Source organism: Mytilus trossulus, unplaced genomic scaffold (assembly GCF_036588685.1).
Source record: "Mytilus trossulus isolate FHL-02 unplaced genomic scaffold, PNRI_Mtr1.1.1.hap1 h1tg000158l__unscaffolded, whole genome shotgun sequence".
Classification (NCBI taxonomy): Eukaryota; Metazoa; Mollusca; class Bivalvia; order Mytilida; family Mytilidae; genus Mytilus; species Mytilus trossulus.
In genome coordinates this window covers 4,422,552-4,443,063 of record NW_026963304.1, presented here as the reverse complement: position 1 = coordinate 4,443,063, position 20,512 = coordinate 4,422,552, and the positions used below count along the sequence as shown (strand labels likewise).

At 32.2% G+C, this 20,512-nt stretch overlaps 1 protein-coding gene across 1 annotated transcript; it reads left to right on the top strand.

The window, feature by feature from the left end:
- Positions 1 to 19,830: 19,830 nt before the first annotated feature.
- LOC134700573 (uncharacterized) lies at positions 19,831 to 20,262 on the top strand. Its single transcript, XM_063561950.1, has one exon. The coding sequence runs from the start codon at positions 19,831 to 19,833 to the stop codon at positions 20,260 to 20,262; it is 432 nt and encodes a 143-aa protein (XP_063418020.1).
- Positions 20,263 to 20,512: the final 250 nt, after the last annotated feature.

Sequence of the window (20,512 nt, the reverse complement as noted above, 5' to 3'; positions counted from 1 at the left end):
GCGCTTAATATAAATACTGATGACGAAAACATATGCACAACTGATGATGAACAAATGGAGATTTCTGAGCCACAACCTACTGAACCAAAAACTAACATGTGTGTTGTATGTGAAGCAACTGCATTGAATGCAACTTCCTGTGCTTCTTTTAACAAAACTGTACATGTTTTATGTGGAAAATCTATCATAACAGAAGACTTTCTGTCAAAAGTAATTTGCTCTCTGTGTGATACAGAAACAGTCATTGAAACAGAACGTGCAAATGCTTCCGAGTCAATGGTAAAACAAGCCAATTATATGTTGAGTCGGTCTTATAGAGTTTCAGAAGAAGTGGACATTGGATGTAATGTTGTTATTCCTATCCCAGTCGTTGCTCGTGGAAAAGGTGATCCCCGAAATATAATGGCTATTGTCCAAGGAAAGTCAGAGAAAGGCTATCGTCTTGCTACCAGGCATAATATTCTGTTAGGGTCATACACAAGAAACAAGTTTAAACCCACTGATTTCTTGTTTTTGAGTCCATCAGCTGTTTCAATGGAAAATTTTACATTTTTTCGACAAGCTGTTAAACTCTCTTCCATTTGTGATGGACAAGGATTTTTAAAATGTGGATGTTCTGGAAGGAACAGATGTGAACAAAACAGGTGTGCCTGTAGAAAAGCAGGACACTTATGTAGTAGTAGATGTCAGTGAAACTTGTCATGCAAAAATAAGTAAATTGTGGTCTAAATATCTGTGTATATGCCTTTAAGTCATTATCATTATATACTAGTTTTAGCTCATAGTATTTACTAAACAAATGCATTTTAAATTATTAGTCTATTTTTATATTAAGAAAAACACATTTCTAAGTTAAACTTGTAATCAGGGATTTCACAAAATACATAGCTCTATTTTCAGTGATTTTGTAAAATCCCTAACAATTTTAGGGATTTTACAAAGCCACTGAAACTGTTAGTGATTTTACAAATTCCCTGTAACAGATACATATTAAGTTTTGAATATGATGAAAGTTATCATCAAAATAAGATAAAAATAAGAAAAAAATGCCCTGGTGCGGAAAATTTAGTGGTAAATTGATCCTACTTCTTAATTTCCTTATTTCAATCAGAGTTTTAAATATTGTATACTGCCTTAATGATAACATGACTTTTTTAACTGTTCTAATTTGTTTGCTGGGCATTACCAATTATGACTGGATTCGGTAATTTCTGCTAAAAAAAATCCGAAGTTTATAACTGAATCTGAACCACCACCATCACATACATCAATCATCATCATCATCACCATCACTGATCATCAACTTCATCAACAAAAAACGTATAAATGATGTGACCACTGCATATAAATGTTATGACCACTGCATATAATGTTGTGACCACTGCATGTAATGTTGTGACCACTGCATGCAATGTCCCGGCAACTGCACATATTGTTGGGACTATTGCGTATAATATTGTGAGCACTGCATATATTGTTGTGAACATTGCATATAATGATGTGAGCACTGCATTTAATGTTGTGAGCACTGCATATGATGATGTGACCACTGCCTATAATGGTGTGACCACTGCTTATAATGTTGTGACCACTGCATATAATGCTGATCATGAACATAAGGCAGTCATGGCGTTCCATACATATTTGTATGAGAACATGTTAATGTGATACGAATATTAACCCTGCTTTTTACTAGACCGACACCCTGAGCCGGATTTTTAATATGCTAGTTCACAGGGTAACAGTCCGAAGGAAGACATGTCACCTTACCCGGACTCATTATTCTGATTCCGAGCTTCGCGTGCTTAGCAGGGAAGCAGCAAATATCAATTTGAAAGTCTTTGGTTTTTTTCCGGCCAAAGTTCGAACCCACGACCTCCTGCACTCGAGCCAACCATTGTACCACGAAAAGACTGTCAATAGACAGTTACCCGTAATATAAAAGGTTTCGTGGGAAGCCGCTCATATATACACCTCCAGTCTAAAGTAAACAGGGCTAACGTACCAACAATTTTTTTTTGTCATTAGGCGGAATGTTTTTTTTTGTAAATGTTTGATTCCAAATTTCTTGAGAGAGATTTTATCTATTTCAGAAGGGAAGCGAAATAGTTTTTGTCCATTTAACATGTTTAAAATGAGGGAAAAAATAAAACAATAATGAAATTAAAAAAAAATGTTATTTTCTATTAAAGTCGAAATATTTGTTTGTCCTGAGCACACGGAAATACAAGTGCTCCTGCTCACAATAAATGAAGAGTCGGTACATAACCAATCTGATTAAGATACAAATGTACTGATCATCTGTCTAAGCTTTGGTTACAAGGATCTGACGGTTCATTTTACTTTCTGTTCTGGTAAATATTACATCAGCCAATGAAATTTCAGCCTTCATATTTTTGAAGGTGCGGATCAATCCGACAAAACCAGAGATTCCCCAATGGTCTTAAAAACAGAATATAGAATGGAACGTTTTCAGATCGGCGTAAGCAAAGCTTGAACATATAATTTCTATAATTCATTTAGATTGGTGTCTAAATGAACATGAAAAACTGCATTATTTTATTGTTTACTGAGACCTGTTGTTCTCTTACAGATAGAGAGTTGTGTTTCAAATTAAAAATTTCTCTTATTTTTTTCAAGTCTACACCTTGAAGAAGGAAAAATAATCAAGACCCCCCTTTCTAAAGACATAAGTATTTCAACCCCTCCACCCCAAAAAAAGGTCACAACCGAACAATCACACACACACATCCACACACATTTCCACAACTTTTGTTTGTAATAACAACAAAAAAAGCAACGCATTAAGTTTCTATTGCATTATAAGTTGAAAATATCGCGTCAGTAGTTGATCTAGAACTTCAAGCGTGGAAGTTGTTTGCGCCTTCAGGGAACTTAATTTGGATATGCCGGTTATGGTCTTATTGATATTTTCCACGCCACCTTCATTCAATATTAGCTTCAGATGAAAAATACTCTGCTAGAAGAAATTGTTGAAACTAAGGATTTAGCGGCGTAACAATTGATGTCTACGGATATGCCGGATGACGAAGACATCGCCATAACATTATACGGTGGCAAAACTATTAATTATTGAATACCACCTTTCCATTCTAAAAAATAAATAAAATTAAAGGCCCCCTTTATTTTTCCCTTTTTGGGTTACAAATGACCGGTCCTTTATATGAGCCATTACTCTATCAATGTCTGATTGTTGCCCATTTTTGTGTCTGACTATCTTGAGAAAGTAATATATAAAGAGAAACTTGAACAGCTAAAATGATCAGCAAGGCAAAATTTACAAAAATGAACATTCTGGAAATTCATGTATTAACTTCTTATAGAAAAAACACTAACGCTAGGTTTAAAGATATTGACAAATATAATGTCTTCCCTTGTTTCGTAATCCACGAAAATTGGTACCCATGAAAATAAATGAATCCACAGTAAGGATACTTGCACATACTATGAAAATATTTGCACATCATATATAAAGGTGTTTGTACGTCATGTATATAATGACACGTGCACATCATATAAAGGTAAATGCACATCATATAATGACAAGTGCACATCATATAATGACAAGTGCACATCATATAAAGGTAAATGCACATCGTTTAATGAAAATGGTCATAACAAGACACTGTTGGCGTTCCATACTATGGACATGTGCATCAGTGTTAATCTCTTAAGTCATTTCTGTCCTATTTTTTTAAGTTAAAAAATGTTCAGAAACCTGAGCTTTATATATAAACACTGACATTCTCAACTGCATTGTTACACTTATCGTGATGACAAACATTACAACATGGCAGATGTTTAGAAAGTCTAGCATGTTGTGTTTCTGAATACTTTATTGCTTTGACTTTAGTAAAAGTGGTTTTGAATTAGGCCAAACACACCGTACTTTTACTTCGAGATTCACTTCTTGTCGAGTATCGAGTTTCGAGTTACAAAAGTTGAGTTGTGATTACAAAATTAGATTTGCGTGAAAATGGGGATATCTTTTTTTATTTTTTGGTGTACCTCTTTAACATTTTTGAATGACGATTGCTTATAGAATTGTATACAGTATTGTTGATTGTTTTTGTTGTTTGGACTTCATCTGAGTCTCGTGTAAACAAATGAATGGATTGCTTACACAATCACTACGCAAAGTATGGTTATTTTCTGAAGAAACAGATAGCCTTTTGAAATACAGCGGATGGCTTGTAGTTTAATTAATATTAAATTTCATAGCTATTACTGTCATATTAAAAGTAAAGGGAGATTGCAGCTAAACTATAGTACATATATGAAAAAGACCCCTTCGGTAGATTTAGTTAAAAGTGGACTCTTTGGGGCAGCTGCAGAGGCAATATTTGTAAGAGACCCCAAAATTTATTCTTTGGCAGTGTCACTCAAAATTGTGGACGTTTAAGTTATATATGTCTACATTGGCTAGAGGTGAAGGGGGTTGAGCCCTCATAAAAACTGTTCAACCCCGCCGCATGTTTGCGTCTGTCCTAAGTCAGGAACCTCTAGCCTTTGTTCGTCTTGCATTTTTTTTTATTTTGGTTCATCTATATGTTTCGGAGCATATAATGGCGTCAATTTTCTTTATCTAGTGAACATAGTGTTAAGGGGCCTTCTCATATAGTCTTTGCATATCGAAAATAAACGCAATTATTCTAAGGCCAGTTTTTAGCATAATACGTGTAATGTTCGTCTCGTATAAGTTTTGAGGGCATGATACAAATAGAATTTAGATTTGAATTATAAGGAATGACTGTAATAAATGTTGTGTCTACTCGAAATAACCTTTAAAATGTGGTGCACACACTTTTTTGAAGGCCGTACGGTTGCCTATAACTGCTTTCATCCACTTCATTTGAACTTTGGGGGATAGTTGTCTCATATGCAATCATACCACTTCTACTTATTTTATTTTAATATTTATACAGTAACGAATATGCATACACTCTTACGGTTTGCATTTTGTAAGGATGTTTAATGGAACGTGTATATTGATAATGTTATGTCACTTGTATAATACATGTTATACGGACACCAATTATGTATTTTAAACAACAAATATAGTTTTGTCTTTTTAGTTAATGAAGTTTGTATTACACCGAGTTTTTATCTTAGGATGTTTACAAGTAATTCATACACCTGCTTATTCAAAATACTCACAACGACAAACCTGTTGTTATATTTCATTTGCATATGTTTAAAGACTGTTATCACTGTACGGTTCGTTGTCTTTAGTTTGTTTGATTAGTACTGTTCGTTGTGAATTATTGTACTGGTCATTGTGCGTTTTGACTATTCAAAGTCGATCAGTATGGTAGAAGCATGTATGTTACCACTGCTTGTCAAATTTTCAAAGCTTATGTCAATGGAAATTCGCCATACAAATTTTAGGCTGTATTTAATGAGTTTCTACTCCAGTGTTTTTCTTTCGAATCAACAGCTCACTATAAGCAAACTCAACGAATATCTTTGAACGTTCACGATGGTTACCGCTAACGAAAATAATGTTACTTCAATATTCTTCAACTTGAAGTGATTTAGTTGATTGATTGATACTTGATAAAAGTCCAATGGCAAATATATCATTCATATTCAGGACAATGGAGTGGTTTTGGGTTAACGTTTTGTGTTTTTTTCTTCTGCTTGGTTATTTGTATAACTATGTCCGGCCAATAACTTTTTTTATATCATTTAAACATGTTTGCTTTCTACTTTTAAGTCGTGTATACTTTTAACTGTTTTAATTTATAACTATTATCAAACTCGTGGAGAAGAGGTTTATGTCAGTGAGCTCGCGATGTGGCAAAACAAAATACATATAATATCTTGAAGTCATGCATGCGGTCTACAAAAATAATCAAAATGTGTTAATAAATTCAACAGAAATTATGTATATTTTTTTTAGACATAACCAACAAACAGCACCACATAGCTTTTTGGCACGGTTCCTGACCTTGGACTGGCTGTTCTATACAAGACTATTTTTTTTACAGATCTCAACCATCCCCATGTATATCAATCGGTGGAAAAACAAAAACTTCAATCGAAAATGACAGAACATACAACGAAATTTTCGTAAATAAAAATAAAATCTCTTTACTTGAGAATATGGGTACTTGACTTTGTACATGATAACAAATAATCAAGACAATTACTATGTGTCACAGTAAAAGTATAATCAGAAATACGGTGTCAAAAGAATGCTCGTCATTTAATGATTATTAAAATTAAGCAAACAGAAGTATATATTGAACTCTACGAAGAAGAATCAAGTTAATTAGAGCAGGTTAGATCAATACACAAACGATATATATATAGATATTTTGACGACATAATTTTACCAGACGTTTAGTTGGTTTTTTTGTGTCGTTGGGTTGTTATCAAATGGATGTATACCCCACATATCTCGTTAAAATCATACTTAATATTCAGGGTATTAAATACAGATCATAGTTTATAAATTATACATTTATCTTCCCAGTTTCCATGTTATTACAGAAGACCTTAACATCGTTCATGACCGACAGTTGAAATCGTTCCTCAATAAAGGACCTAAATATCGTTCCCCGTCACTTATTTAGGGGAATAAGTGTCGTAACATGATCCACGACTCACTCCATATTTACAGCTCGAAATGGATAAAACGAGAAAAAGCTGACAAAAAATACTTAATTTGTTTTTACCGAATTCAGTGATGAACATAGTTGATATTCGTTTTAATCATTTCAAAGATCATTTTATTCCCAACAACAACCATAATAGTCGTATTTCTCGTATCAATAAAAATCTAAAGGAACTCGCCAAGGAATTGTTGTTTTTTTTGTCTCGGCTTATAAGGCTACTTATAATACCATTATTGTATGACGTGAATTTTACATTGAGGTTCTGTAAAAGAAAATCACCAATTCACCAACATGCTAACTGAATCTTTTTTCGGAAAATGACATTTATAACAAACAAGCTTTTAGCTACCTCTTTACAGGCAGAACCAAATGCAATGAAAGTTCAAACTATGTACTGGCTTCCGAAGCTGCACATACGTCTTACAAGTAGAGATTTATTTCGTCTTCAGGCAATTGTTCCACTACTAAACTGTCTATTCTACATACTAGTACACTTGGTACAATCCAAAACCTGGTAATAAATTGTTCAAATAAGGCCTTTGAAAATAGTGGAATAAAATACTTTTGGAGTGTTAAACATTCGTTGGAAGTACTTGATACATTGCATGCTTATATTGCTGATTTCGAATCTGTTCACAATTTTGATTTTCTACACTATATACTTCTTTGCCTGATAATCTCGTTAATAAAAAAAAGTCACACACCTACTTAAATGGGCATTTAAAAATTCAGAATGCGAATATATATGTTCAAACTCTTTAATGTCATTTTCTAGTTACATCAAACAAAAGAACTATATGTCACTGGACCTGTTTTGATACTATAACTGCCCTTGAATTTTTACTAGATAGAATTATTGTTTGCTAGGGAGATTCCTAATTCCGTCAAGTTATCAGAATTCCAATAGGGATTAACTATGCACCACTAATTACAGACCTGTTTCTGTATTGTTATGGTTTACAATTGATGACTAAATTCAGCCATCGAAGCAACATCCGATCAAAAAATTTAGATACTTGGACGATATATGGCTCTCAATAAATATGACTTCATTTTAAATGCTAATACTAACAGTGAAAATTTCCTTTCCTGGATCTTGATATCTATATCTTTAACAGGACGCTTAATACCAAAATTAACGACAAAGAGATGATGTTCATTTTCTATTGTAACTTATCCATTTTTAGATGGTGACGTTCCCTTGTCACCATCTTATTGTGTTGTTGTATCTCAACTTGTTCGATTATCTCGTGTTTGTAACGACGTATTTTAGTTTACTGAAAGAAATCACCGTACTACTGAAAAATTATAACACCATGATTTTCGATATCACAAACTAGTCAAATATTTTCTAAATGATATCATCGGTACAAGGACATTATTCGTAAATATAAATCAACATGCAGACATCTTATACGTTCTGGTATTTCACACATCCAATATTTTATACAAAGCACAAACATGTCGTCATTCACCTTAATAGCTAACCAAACCTTTAAACAGACCAATTCAGAAGGGATATATTGACGATACTGCTGTCAAGTCATGAAAGATTGCATATTTTGGTATTACTATTGATTTATTTTTGCGCCTGCCCCAAGTCAGGAGCCTTTTCCCTTTTTTTAGTCTTGTATGGTGTTTTTTAAATTTTGTTTCATTTAATACCTGCAAATGTTTAACCCGAATAATTCAGTCATTATATATTCCGGTGATCTACGATTACACTTTTAGTACACAATCAGTCCTAAACTGAGATACTGGTGTTGTATTTATTCATATTTCGTCATATAATTTATCTGGAAAAAATCAGATTTGACTGTTATATCATTATAATAAGATCATCTGATTTTTAAATCATGACTGAGTGTAAAGTTCAACAATTTGTTCAACTGACAAACGACCTGTATCATATATGTATAATCAATATTAATTTCTGATTAGTTAAACGCGCTAATAACAGCTTTAGTCATACAAATAATTTCACGTTTGTCATGTTCTTTGAAAAACATTCTTCAAAGGACTATTGACCTCCTCCCTAAGTATCGAACATCACTAGCAGTCGTTATAAGAGTTCATGAGAAGGTATTTACATTTTTTTCAAAATTTCTCAAGATGATAGAATAAACAAGCACCTGAATTGTACTTGACTAATAAGTAGTGTTAATCACTTACTTTCTACAGATGTGTATTGCCGCTCTATCGAATACCAATACAGTTCATAACAACCATTTCATGACGGGAACCTCTCATAAATTGCTGTAGGAACACACAAATATGCACATCAAAATGAAGGAAAAAGTTTATAAATACATCTAAAAATTTTATACCGAGGTTCTGTTATGCCTTTTAATATTTCCTGATGTAAGAAATTGTGTGCACAGTTAAACACGTGTATCAATATATACCATAACAAAACCTGTTACCATTCAATACTAACGTAGATAAACTGGATCTGTGTTCCCGATTGCGAACATTACACAATTGTTGCTATCGTATTGTTCCTGCTGGTCCGATGGCCATTGTAGTACAAAGATCATAAAAACGTCTAAGTTCGATTCCCGGTACTAGTGTGTTTGTGTGTGGGTTCGTTCGTGTATTATATATTGTTTTAAAACTAGATATTTGCATGTGCACTTTATGCATTTATTACGAATCATTCCTTAAAGTGTTATTAATTAATAGACACAATAAGTCTTCGATTACACAAAATTTCTATGTATCCCCAAAATTGATGGTGACATCATGAAATACGCCCATCGATATTCGTTGACTAGGTACAATTGCTCACTTATCAATAAAGTGGGACAAAATAGTATGCTTTATTTGCGACAAGTCTCATGTATTCTACAAAAGTCTTTTAACTTACCTTATAAGCTTAATAAGTCTTGTTTACATAACCACATTTTGTTGATAATGATCATACGAAGTTAGAAGGACTAAAACGATTGTCGACACGTGATGTATAACATACGAGTATGATTATATAATTGGACTTTATTACTTTCGTCAATCTTACATTATCTCCCCAGTTAGATTTATGTATATTTATATATTTCGTTCTAATAACCGATATAATATATATTATGACACGCACATCTGTCGAACACTATTCAAATCCTGGTATCTATAATTGATGTATTTGCAAATTCTGAGTCGATGACATTGTAGGTGGATGTTTTCTTTACGAGGTATCAAATGCCAATTGTCAAAATTCTGTCTTCCCATGAATCATCATTGATATGGTCAGAATTATAAATTTATTATTTCAAAACACTTAAATTTTTCTACCCTAGGAAAAGATTAGCTGATCTGTAATTGGCAAAACTTTGCAGAATGTTTCATTCTGAATTATCTCCTACTTCGTACTTTATTTGGCCTTTTGAACTGTTTTTATTTGACGTCACAGATGTGTCTATTTTAAACGTGACCCGCATCTTGCGTTTAATTTGAGTTATTGTATTTTTTTCATATAAAAACTAGAATGTTTTGTTTAGTTGTTTTTAAAGCGATATTTTTTAAAGCTATAAACAATTTATATTCATTAATAATCAATATTACGCAAAAGGTTACTATACACTGAACAAATTTGAATAGCGACATGAGACTTTTCAATATCTATTTTATAAAATGTACAAGGGTAAAATATTAACAAACTGAACAAACTATTCAGGGTGTTCTGATGCCTTTTTGTCAAACAATTATCAATGTTAATTAAATATATATTTAGCATCAACTTCAATTTACCTCATCAATTAACTTTGATCATTTTTGAAATTAACTTAAAAAACGTTAGCTTTTCAAAATAATAGACTTAAGTATAATGATCATAGTCTGAAAGGGTACAACATCACCAATAAAACACAATAAAACGAACAATATGTTAGATAATTCGATTAACAGATATCCTTCCTCGGTATAGCACGATGTCAAATGAATCATGTCAATTCGATTTAAGACTTTATCAAAAGGTACATAATCACATGGCAAAATCAAATAACAAAACACATACACACGAATGGACAACACTATCATATTCCTAACTTAGTACAGGCATTTTCAAATGTAGAAATTGGTGGATTAAACCTGGTTTTATAGCGCTAACTCTCTTACGTTGATGACAGTCTCATCAAATTTCGTTATATTTGCATTGATGCGTTAACTAAACAGACACAATAAAATACGGGAAAAATAAATAAGACAATTTATTTTGAAAAGGTCATTGACAACAGTAGACGACTGAATTAAAGTTATTTCTTGACACGTATATTTCCCAATCCTTTTTGAATTTCGTTAGCTGTGAAAAAAGTAACTGAAATTATAAAAGTGTACAGCTTTGCTATTTCCAACCAATGCTAACAATTTTAAAGATTAAGTGATGACAACAGCATGATTATTGATAAGGAATTTAAGATAAACTGTTCGTCATTCTTTGGTATATGATAAGTCCTTTCCGTTAAACTTGTGAAAAGTAAAATCACAAAAATACTGAACTTAGAGGAAAATCAATTTGGAAAGTCCATAATCACATGGCAAAATCAAAAATCAAAACGCATCAAAAACGAATGGACAAGAACTGTCATATGAAAGAAATGTGAATGAAAGGTGTATCTATATTCCAGCTGTGAATAGATCCTTCTCAATTGACTTGTGTTGACAAAGGAATAATCTAGAAAGTATTAACTTTGTTGACAAAGTAAAGTAATCATATTATCTCCGTTTTTTTTTACACCGATCATAACAGCTTTATCAAAGTAGAACTATGCGATACAATGTTCAAATCTCGTTAATTTGTCTATATTCTACTTTTTGATGTTGCTCTTCAAATGTGTTTGTTTCTATTGATCTATATGGTTTTCTTAAACAATTCTTTGATCGTTCCTGATAAAGACAAATTCATTACGCGCTTTAAACGCATTGTATTAATACCGTTTTGTTTTAATATTTATAAATGAATGAATAAAGTTTAGAAAATTATCAAAAAAAGTTGAAATTCCATTTTATGCATCAGAAAATATGAAACTAAGTAACTTTATTTACTTTTCGTCGATTATATTGAAAAATTAAACGTTTCGATTTCTAAATTTACTTTGAAGAATAAATAAATGACCTTCATGTATATTCGATATCAATTTCTGATAAGCTAAACTTATTTAAAGATTTAGTCAGGTAAAAAAATTTACGTTTGTCATGATCTTGAAAAAATGTTTCTCTGAAGAGATCTTGACATCCTACTTAAGTATTGAATAGCACTATCAATCGTTATAAGAGTTCATCAGAAGGTGTTGACAATCTTTTTGAAACTTCTCAAGATGGTGACACAAATACCTTGATTGCACTTGAATAAACAATTACACAATGATAATCGTTTACTTTGGTACAGATGCCTATTGCCTCCACAAAAACATGTAAAGGATTTATACCTAGGCACTGTAATGCCTTACAATATTCGCAGATGTACGGGTGTGTCATTACTACAGAGTAGATGATGAGTACAGTTAATCACGTTTTTGATATGTACAGTAAAACAACAATCGTAGATAACCTTCATCTGTATTCCCGATTGAAAATAGAAACAACTGTTTCTATCTTATTTTTCCTTTTGCTGTTACAGTACGCTGGGCATAATACAGCCTGTTTTCATTTATGATAGTTTAATTTCTGTGTTAAACCTATTGAACCCACTGCATCGATTTGTTGGTGTGTTCGTCTGTGTATTTCTAGTTGTAAACTATGATTATTGTATCGATATTTTCATTAGTTATAAGCTCAGTAAAAAAACGATTCTAAAAAATAACCAGGTGTTGTTTAACTTATGGCGAGATGTATACATAATTGTCTGTTATTTATTTAAAATCGTTCTATCTGGTTTACTATTACTCATTAAATACTTAATAGTTATCAAAGGTACCATGATTATAATTTAGTACGCCAGACGCGCATTTCGTCTGCATTAGACTCATCAGTGACGATCATATCAAAATATTTATATAGCCAAACAAGTACACAGTTTAAGAGCATTGATGATCCAAAACTCCAAAAAGTTGTGCCAAATACGTCAAAGGTAATTTATTCCTGGGATAAGAAAATCCTTAGTTTTTCGAAAAAATACAGGAAATTAAAAAAAAAAATTTGCTATACGTATTCGATTATACACAGTTTCTTTGTATTCCTTAAATCGATGGTGACATCATGAAATACGCCACAGATTTTAAAACATTAACTACTTTCAAGTTTTTCTTTTACAGAGATATCTTCTCCTCAACAACACATAAGTATGTAGACTTTTAAAAAAATCTCTTTGAATTCATTCAATTTAATAGTATTGTCTAAGACTTCTCCTTCTCATTTGTCAATCGAAGTGTATCACCCTCTTTAGATTTTAGAACATATGCTATAATAACAACAACCGACTTTCCTCCGAATTTTCCCAATGTAAACGAAGATAAATTGAATGATGATTTAAAGAGGTGTATGTTAAGAAGAGAGACTAATTGAAAACGTTTGAGGATAGATTGGCACCAAACGTTATGCAAAAATACCAGGAAAATAATTCTTTATCATATTATTTGTCTAAAGAAAATCATGATTTTATTATTTTAAATATGTTTCATCTTCGTAACTTTTATATGTTTAATATATTCTTAGTAAGATAAATGTATAATAAGGTTTTTCGACTTTTCGTGGAAAGACCTACTGTTTTTCTTCTGATTATTATTTTTTTCTTCTGTCGTCTAAGATGCTTTTTTGTTTTACAACATATGGAATAGATTTTTTGCCAATGATGTTGTACAGTAATGGGTGTTTTAAAACTTACCCTGTGTGACCGAACACTAATTGTTATTGCAGTTCTCTCTCCGTGTCCCCTTTTTCTTGATATCGCTATATTTCTAAAACCGTAAAATATTTTAAAAAACTGTTTTCACAAACTTGTTTGTCTACTCTTAAGAATGATTTGTTAATTTTGACGAGAGTGATCGGATAACATCTGATGGGAGTTATTTCCCTTTGACAATTTAAGATACGCGATATGTTGGAAAAAAACACACATTTTAATTCGTAGAGGTTTACATTATTTTGATATTGAATCGTTTGTTCATTTGGCGGAAATTAATGTCAAGGTCAAAGGTCAAGGACATGTTCTAAATTTTGAAATTTGCTTGTTATCTTTATTCAAAAGAAATCGTAACAGTTAATGATATGATGTGATTTCCAAATAACTGTTTACGATAAGGCTTAAATTCAACCCAGTAAGTCGAAGTGTTTTGATCAACCCTTATATGAGTTTTCTCCCCTGTTGTATTTGCAATCATTATTTCTCTACAATCATATAAGTGATTGACCTGGGTTTTTTAATCTATATGTGTTTATAATTAATGATAAGTACGGTGCTCAAAGACGAGTCTTGTTGAGACGACCCGTGCGTCTGGCGCACAAAATGTCAATCTCCTGGTATCTTGGAGTTCATTTACAACCAATCAGTCTAAGCCACTGCTGGTTGAGTTTTTTTTCTCCCCGACGGTGTACACAGCCAAGTAATCAGAACTTCTGTCTTGTCATGAATCTTTGTTTCTATTTTCATGATTATAACTTAACTGTTTACGAAATACTTAATATGGAAATGATAACCGTAGCTGTATTTTGCAAAATTTTAAGAATGGTTGGTTTTCACTTCACTTCAATTGCGTATTATGTTTGGTCTTTTTACTTTTTTATTTAATTATTTGCGTCTTTCTTTAACAAAACGCGCATCTTATGTACGTCTCGAGTTGTTGTCTAAAATATAGTAGGTACTATTGTTTGGGTTTATCCTCAAGGAAATCTATAACAAAACCACGTAATTGTCGAATCAAACTCTACAACTGGCATATCTGACAAGTTTTAATTTTACTTAATTATTTATAGATATATTTGGGATTATTTTAGCTTTTTTAGTCTTGTTCTGTGAAAGAGAAGCGTCGTAAATAAATCAACGTTCGGTTTTCTTTAGAACTATGAATCGAAGCTACGTTTGTCAAATATGTGTTCCGTAAAGTTATTTTTGGCGTATTTTTCGTAGTGCAAACATCTAATTTACGCCGTCTTTTTTTATTTCTAATTTCCTGGAATAAAGTAATTTCGTCAATAAATACAGTTTATCAAACTTAAACCATAAAAACGTTAAACACATAATACTCCCTACTTAAAATTTTGTATTCGAAAGTAATTGTTTAACAATAATCTTGAAATTTGATTTATGTTAAAAGATTATATACTTACTCCCAGAGATCTTAATAAAGTTTTAACTGGTTTGTCAGGTCTGTTTGCTGCCCTTAATTGTAACTTATTTATTTCATTTTCAATCCAAGTTATATCTTCCTTATCTCTCACTCGGCAAAGCATTTTAAGGATGTTTACCTCTGAGAAGCCTAAAATCTCTAGAATTAAACTTTTATTCTTAACCTGATTTATAAGATTGTAACACTATAACTGGTGAATGGTGGTGCACTTTTTTTTTTTGCTACGGCCCTTTGAAAATGCCCAATTTAGATGATTCTACCATTTTCATCGAATTTTACCTGTTTTCGTGCTATTATTGTGAAAAAAATGACAATTCCACAATTAAACTTTTTTTATTACTTTCTATAATGATGAAGTGGATCGATCTGAAAAAAATTTACTTAAAAAACTATAGGAGGTTTTTAATATAAGACAGTTTTATCATATTTTGACGCTTTTTTGTGTAAAATTTACCATGCCGTCAATTTTGTATTTTTGTGATTTTTCTCAGTTTTAAGAACAAAGTGCATATTATTAAAACTTTTTTTTTTATGTAAAATGATTGAAAAAATACATATCTAAGAAATTTGAATATTTACCCGCTGTTATCAACTGCGAGTACTCTCAAATCGAATCGTCTTGTTAATTCGACCGGTTGATACTGCTTATAATGCTATTATGTCTTCTAATGTTTACTTTTTAGAGTTATATCTGGTCTATATACAAGCTTTGATAAGTGTGTGGTATTACTTTAATTTTTCACTTCTCCGGACAATAAACTTTTGTAAAAATATTTCCTTTCTCCATTAAAACTGTATAGCTAACAACAAAAGTATTTGATTTTTTTTCGTGTATTATATTATGGTTATTGGCGGATTTTTTGTTCAAGTTATTTTTGTGTCACAGTGGTATACTACTGTTTAATTAGTCATGACTTTGTTTTACTGATTTTGTATTTACATTGTATTATAAACTAAATGTATTTTTTCGGTATATGTTCACTTGTGCTGGTATGTCTTTTGGTTGATTGGAGCAATTGATTTCACTCCCGGCTTTTAGTGGAGTTCGTGTTGTTTCTTAATTATTATTTATAACTGTTGATGTAAATGTTTTTGTTTACTCCTTGGTTTTGATTGCTATTGTCTAAATTGATACTTCTGTACCCATTTTTTGACTTTTTTATTCATTATGTCTGTTTTATTCATGCATTGTTTAAAATATAACGAAATTTGATACCACTGTCATACAAGTGAGAGGTTTAGTGCTATAAAACCGGATTCAATCCACCATTTTCTACATTTGAAAATGCCTGTACCAAGACAAGAATATGACAGTTTATGGGCACAGCAGTCATCACAGTTTTAAAGAAACAATCTTACAAAAGAGCACAAAAGCATCTATCAAATTAAAAACACATTCTTCATTGTGTCGCATGCCCGACGTCAGACAGGATTACATTTTGTCGTTAAATGTTTATACCAAACTATTTAATAGTTTCGCATGGGGAATGTTGGCATACAGGGTTAAAAAGTATGTTATAACTAATTTCAGAAATAGACCGAGATTTAGAATTGTCCAGAATTTCTTTGGAATTTCTAAGAATCCACAAATGGTTAATACCACTACGCGATTAAAAACAATTTTGTCGTTTGTCGTTCAAGGTATTTTCTAATTTATAATAGAACTATAACATAATGACGGGATCTTTTAAAGTACTGATTCATACAAGCCCAATCAAGGCTAGTTGCAAGTATCTGCTCTGAAATTTACTTTTAGTAAGATGCTTTTGAAAAAATGATATTAAGGGTACCTTTTTTTCGGCAACAAATCCGCGATTCGACAATTAATATATCTTCAGTGATGCACGATGTCAAAATATCAAAAAAAGTCCATAACGTACAACAATCGTCGAAGAGCGAATCAGACTGATGGAAACTGAACAAGTAATCAGAGGTATACTTAAGGGAGATATATTTCTTAAGTTGATACATATTATGACAATTCAGTCAAGCTTAACACAGACAAATTAGAAATTGGAGCAATACCTGAGGTAGATATAATCCTTAATTGTAATTCAATTCGAAATTAATAACGGCAGATTTAAAAAAAGACATAGATATAATCATAGGTACCTGTGTTAATGAATAAACAATTTGTATCTTTAAGATTTTGTGTAATACTAAAACATGTAAGATAAAGGCCTTTTTGTGATCACAAACAGTTTTGGTTGGTTGATGAAAAAAATGAAACAATGATGAATATATAGTGTGATGTAGCAAGTAGTGATGTTAATTTCCATACATTTATTGGTTTTAATATATATATATTCATAGACATAAAAGACAATATGTCTTGCTTCATAAAAATATCTTTTAAATGCAATCTCTACGCGGTTAAACTGAAGATCAAGTTAAAGAATATATACATATATACATATATTAAAAAAAATACTATTTGATAAGGCTGAGTTATAGATACTCACATCTTAATTATCTATATAAGACGAATGGCTATCATGCATATTTTACTTCATAAAATAAATGTATTTGCATGCGCCTATACCGAACAAATAAGTGTCTGATCTATCTATATGACTCATTACTAATACTTTTAAATTTCTTAACAAATAATTGTATTTACATGCGTCTATACCGAACAAATAAGTGTCTAATCTATCTATATGACTCATTACTAATACTTCTAATTTCTTAACAAATAAATGTATTTACATGCGACGATACCATATAATCAAGTGTCTCATTTATCGTAATAAGACTAATGACTCACATTTTCATATTACTTTAGAAATAAAATGTATTTACTAATAATAAAGAATAACATACCTCATTACATACATAAAATGGAAGGATGAACAATTGAATGATTTAAGAATCTGCATGTTACAACTCTTTGCAATTAAATTACCCATAAATTTCAAAGTTGAAAATTAACCCAAGTATTTAAATTAGAATACACTGACTAAATCCCAAACTGTATAAAAATTTACGGATTGAAAGAGTAAACCATCTGTTATATGGTACGTTATAGTGTTTGTTACGTGATCAGACTAGATCGGTGATTAGTGAGACCGGAAGTGAGATTGTCGTCAGGACGAAAGCGTGTGGCAGATTTAAAAAGGACAATTAGTTGTTACTGGACCAGATGAGTTAAGTTGAACATTTACTAACATTCTCAACTGTTATCTTGTTGTACATATTCAATTACAAATGTAAATAATAAACTGATTGATACATTTACTTCTTGTGTGTTACAGTGGTGACAGCGGTGTGGATGGAGCGCCAATCGGGCCACTAGCGTTTATTGTGACTGATTCACGTGGTAACAATTTTGACAGTAACATAATATTTGAACAGCCACCTGACTTTAGAATAGAATATTGTATTGTCCGTGGAGCCACAGTAAATGAGTTAAAGGACGTTTTCTTGCAAAGACTAAATAGTGTGGACACAAATAGATGTCTCCCAATAATCGTAAAAGTTGCAGTTGGAATAAACGACTTCACAAAATTTATTAAAAATAAAAACAGGGAACGTGAGCTAGTATATTCAGGTGCTAAAGGTCTTGAAATATATGAGAAGATATTAGAATTTAAAGCAGCGGTTAAAGCTAAATTACCAAATGCTTTAGTCGGTTTTATAACTGTGCCACCAATAAGTTTTAAGAAATATAAGGAACACTGTTTTGAGAATAAGAAGTTGACAGTTTCAGAGATATCGGACGATGATCTGCTCAAGTTTCAAAAAGATTTAGAAAAGGAAGTTGAACTGTTAAATGAAAAAATAATTTTTGGAAATTGTGAAAAACAGTCCGGACATTTAAAAGGCTGTCGCACAATTTCTTGGCACAGATCAGTTTGCAGGCTTGGTAAAGTAAAACGAGGTAAAAAGTATCAAAAAGTATATAAAAACGATTTTCGAGAATTGTATGACGGAATACATGGTACTTCGACTATTAAACAAAAGTGGTTTACACAATTAATTATAGCTATCAGGGCTGAAATTGGTTATACAAAAGCGGAGGCTGCACAATCATCAGATGACATAATAGCTGGCAGCTCGGTTGTAGAATATTCACAGTCAGAGGATAGTGACAGGGAAGACTCTTGGGATTTTAAGAGAGGACAATTAATGTAAAACTATAAAAGCTATTTTGTATCCTTTGGTAACAAGTTTTATGTTCAGTTAAGGTATTAAGAATATTTGTTTGTTCTCTTGATACATGTTGAGCAGCAGGTAGTAGCTCATACATTGTAGTCAAGTTTTGTTTGAATAGAAACTGATCTTTATGCATATATATTTATATAAAAAGATTTTCATTATAAATATATCTAAACCTTAATTTCTTATTATATTGCTCTAAAGACAAACTTATAAACCTAGATATTTTTTGAAGAATTATAATAATGGCGGAGAATGGAGACGAAGTACAGCATGTCGCAAAAACAAAAAGACCAATTGTTATGCCAGATGTCTTTACTGGTGAAGAAGAATGGACAGATTGGCTATTTCAGTTTGAAAGCTGTTCATCATTGAACGACTGGGATGATGGCTTAAAATGTAAATTCATTATAGTTAGATTGAAAGGAACGGCAGGTAAGGTTTTAAGCGATCTAGATGATGACACTAAGAAAGATTGGACTAAATTAAAAGCAGAACTAACTGCAAGGTTTGACACAACTACAAGGCCAGATCTTTATAAATCAGAGTTTATGGGAAGAAGAAAGAAACCTTCGGAAACATATTTGGAAATGGGTAATTCAATTAGAACTCTGGCACGTAAGGCATATCCATCTTTGTCAAATAATGTCCGAGATGAATAAGCCAAGGATCAGTTTTTAAGGGGCCTAGATAAGACAGAATTAGCTTTGAAAGTGAGACATGCAAATCCGAAAACGCTTGATGAAGCTATAAGAATGACGTTAGAGTGGGAAGCAGTGGAGAAAGACGTTAAGGATACAAATACTGCTCCAGAACAGAAAATTTTGGCCACGATGACAGATGAAACAGGTGCATGTGCAAGTATCAACCCGTCAAAAACAGACGAGCTTATTGGTCTGATGACAGACATGATGAAACTGATGAAAGAGGATAAGGAAAGAACAACAGCTTCTTCTAGATATCAGCCACGTGGAAGAGGAGGCTATGGTCGAGGGCAGCGAGGAGGAAATCAAAAGGACTTGCAATGTTGGACTTGTTATGATTTTGGCCATACAAGCAGAGAATGCCATAAAAATAGACAGACGGGACAGCGCGTGAAACCTGGTGGTTGCTGGACATGTGGGAGATCTAGGCACATTAGCAGAGATTGCAGCCAGAATCCGGGAAACGAAAACAGGCTGATATGAAGGGTCACACGTCAGCCAAAATATTGGACCCTGATAGAAATTACCCTTTGGATGAAGACAAGGTAGAAACTGACTGTTTTAGCACGGGACTGTCAATTGTTTGTAGTGGGAAGATTGAAGGAAGACTGGTGGATATGTTAGTCGATACTGGCTCAGTTTATACACTGATAAGTGAAGCTTTGTGGGAGACCTTACGGAGTAACTTGTGCACGAGTGATAGGTACAGGTGTGCAGCAGGTAGTAGCACTAA

What these genes read in the sequence shown, in the direction of transcription:
- LOC134700573 (XM_063561950.1), top strand. Translation starts at nt 19,831, where the DNA reads ATGACGTTAGAGTGGGAAGCAGTGGAGAAAGACGTTAAGGATACAAAT.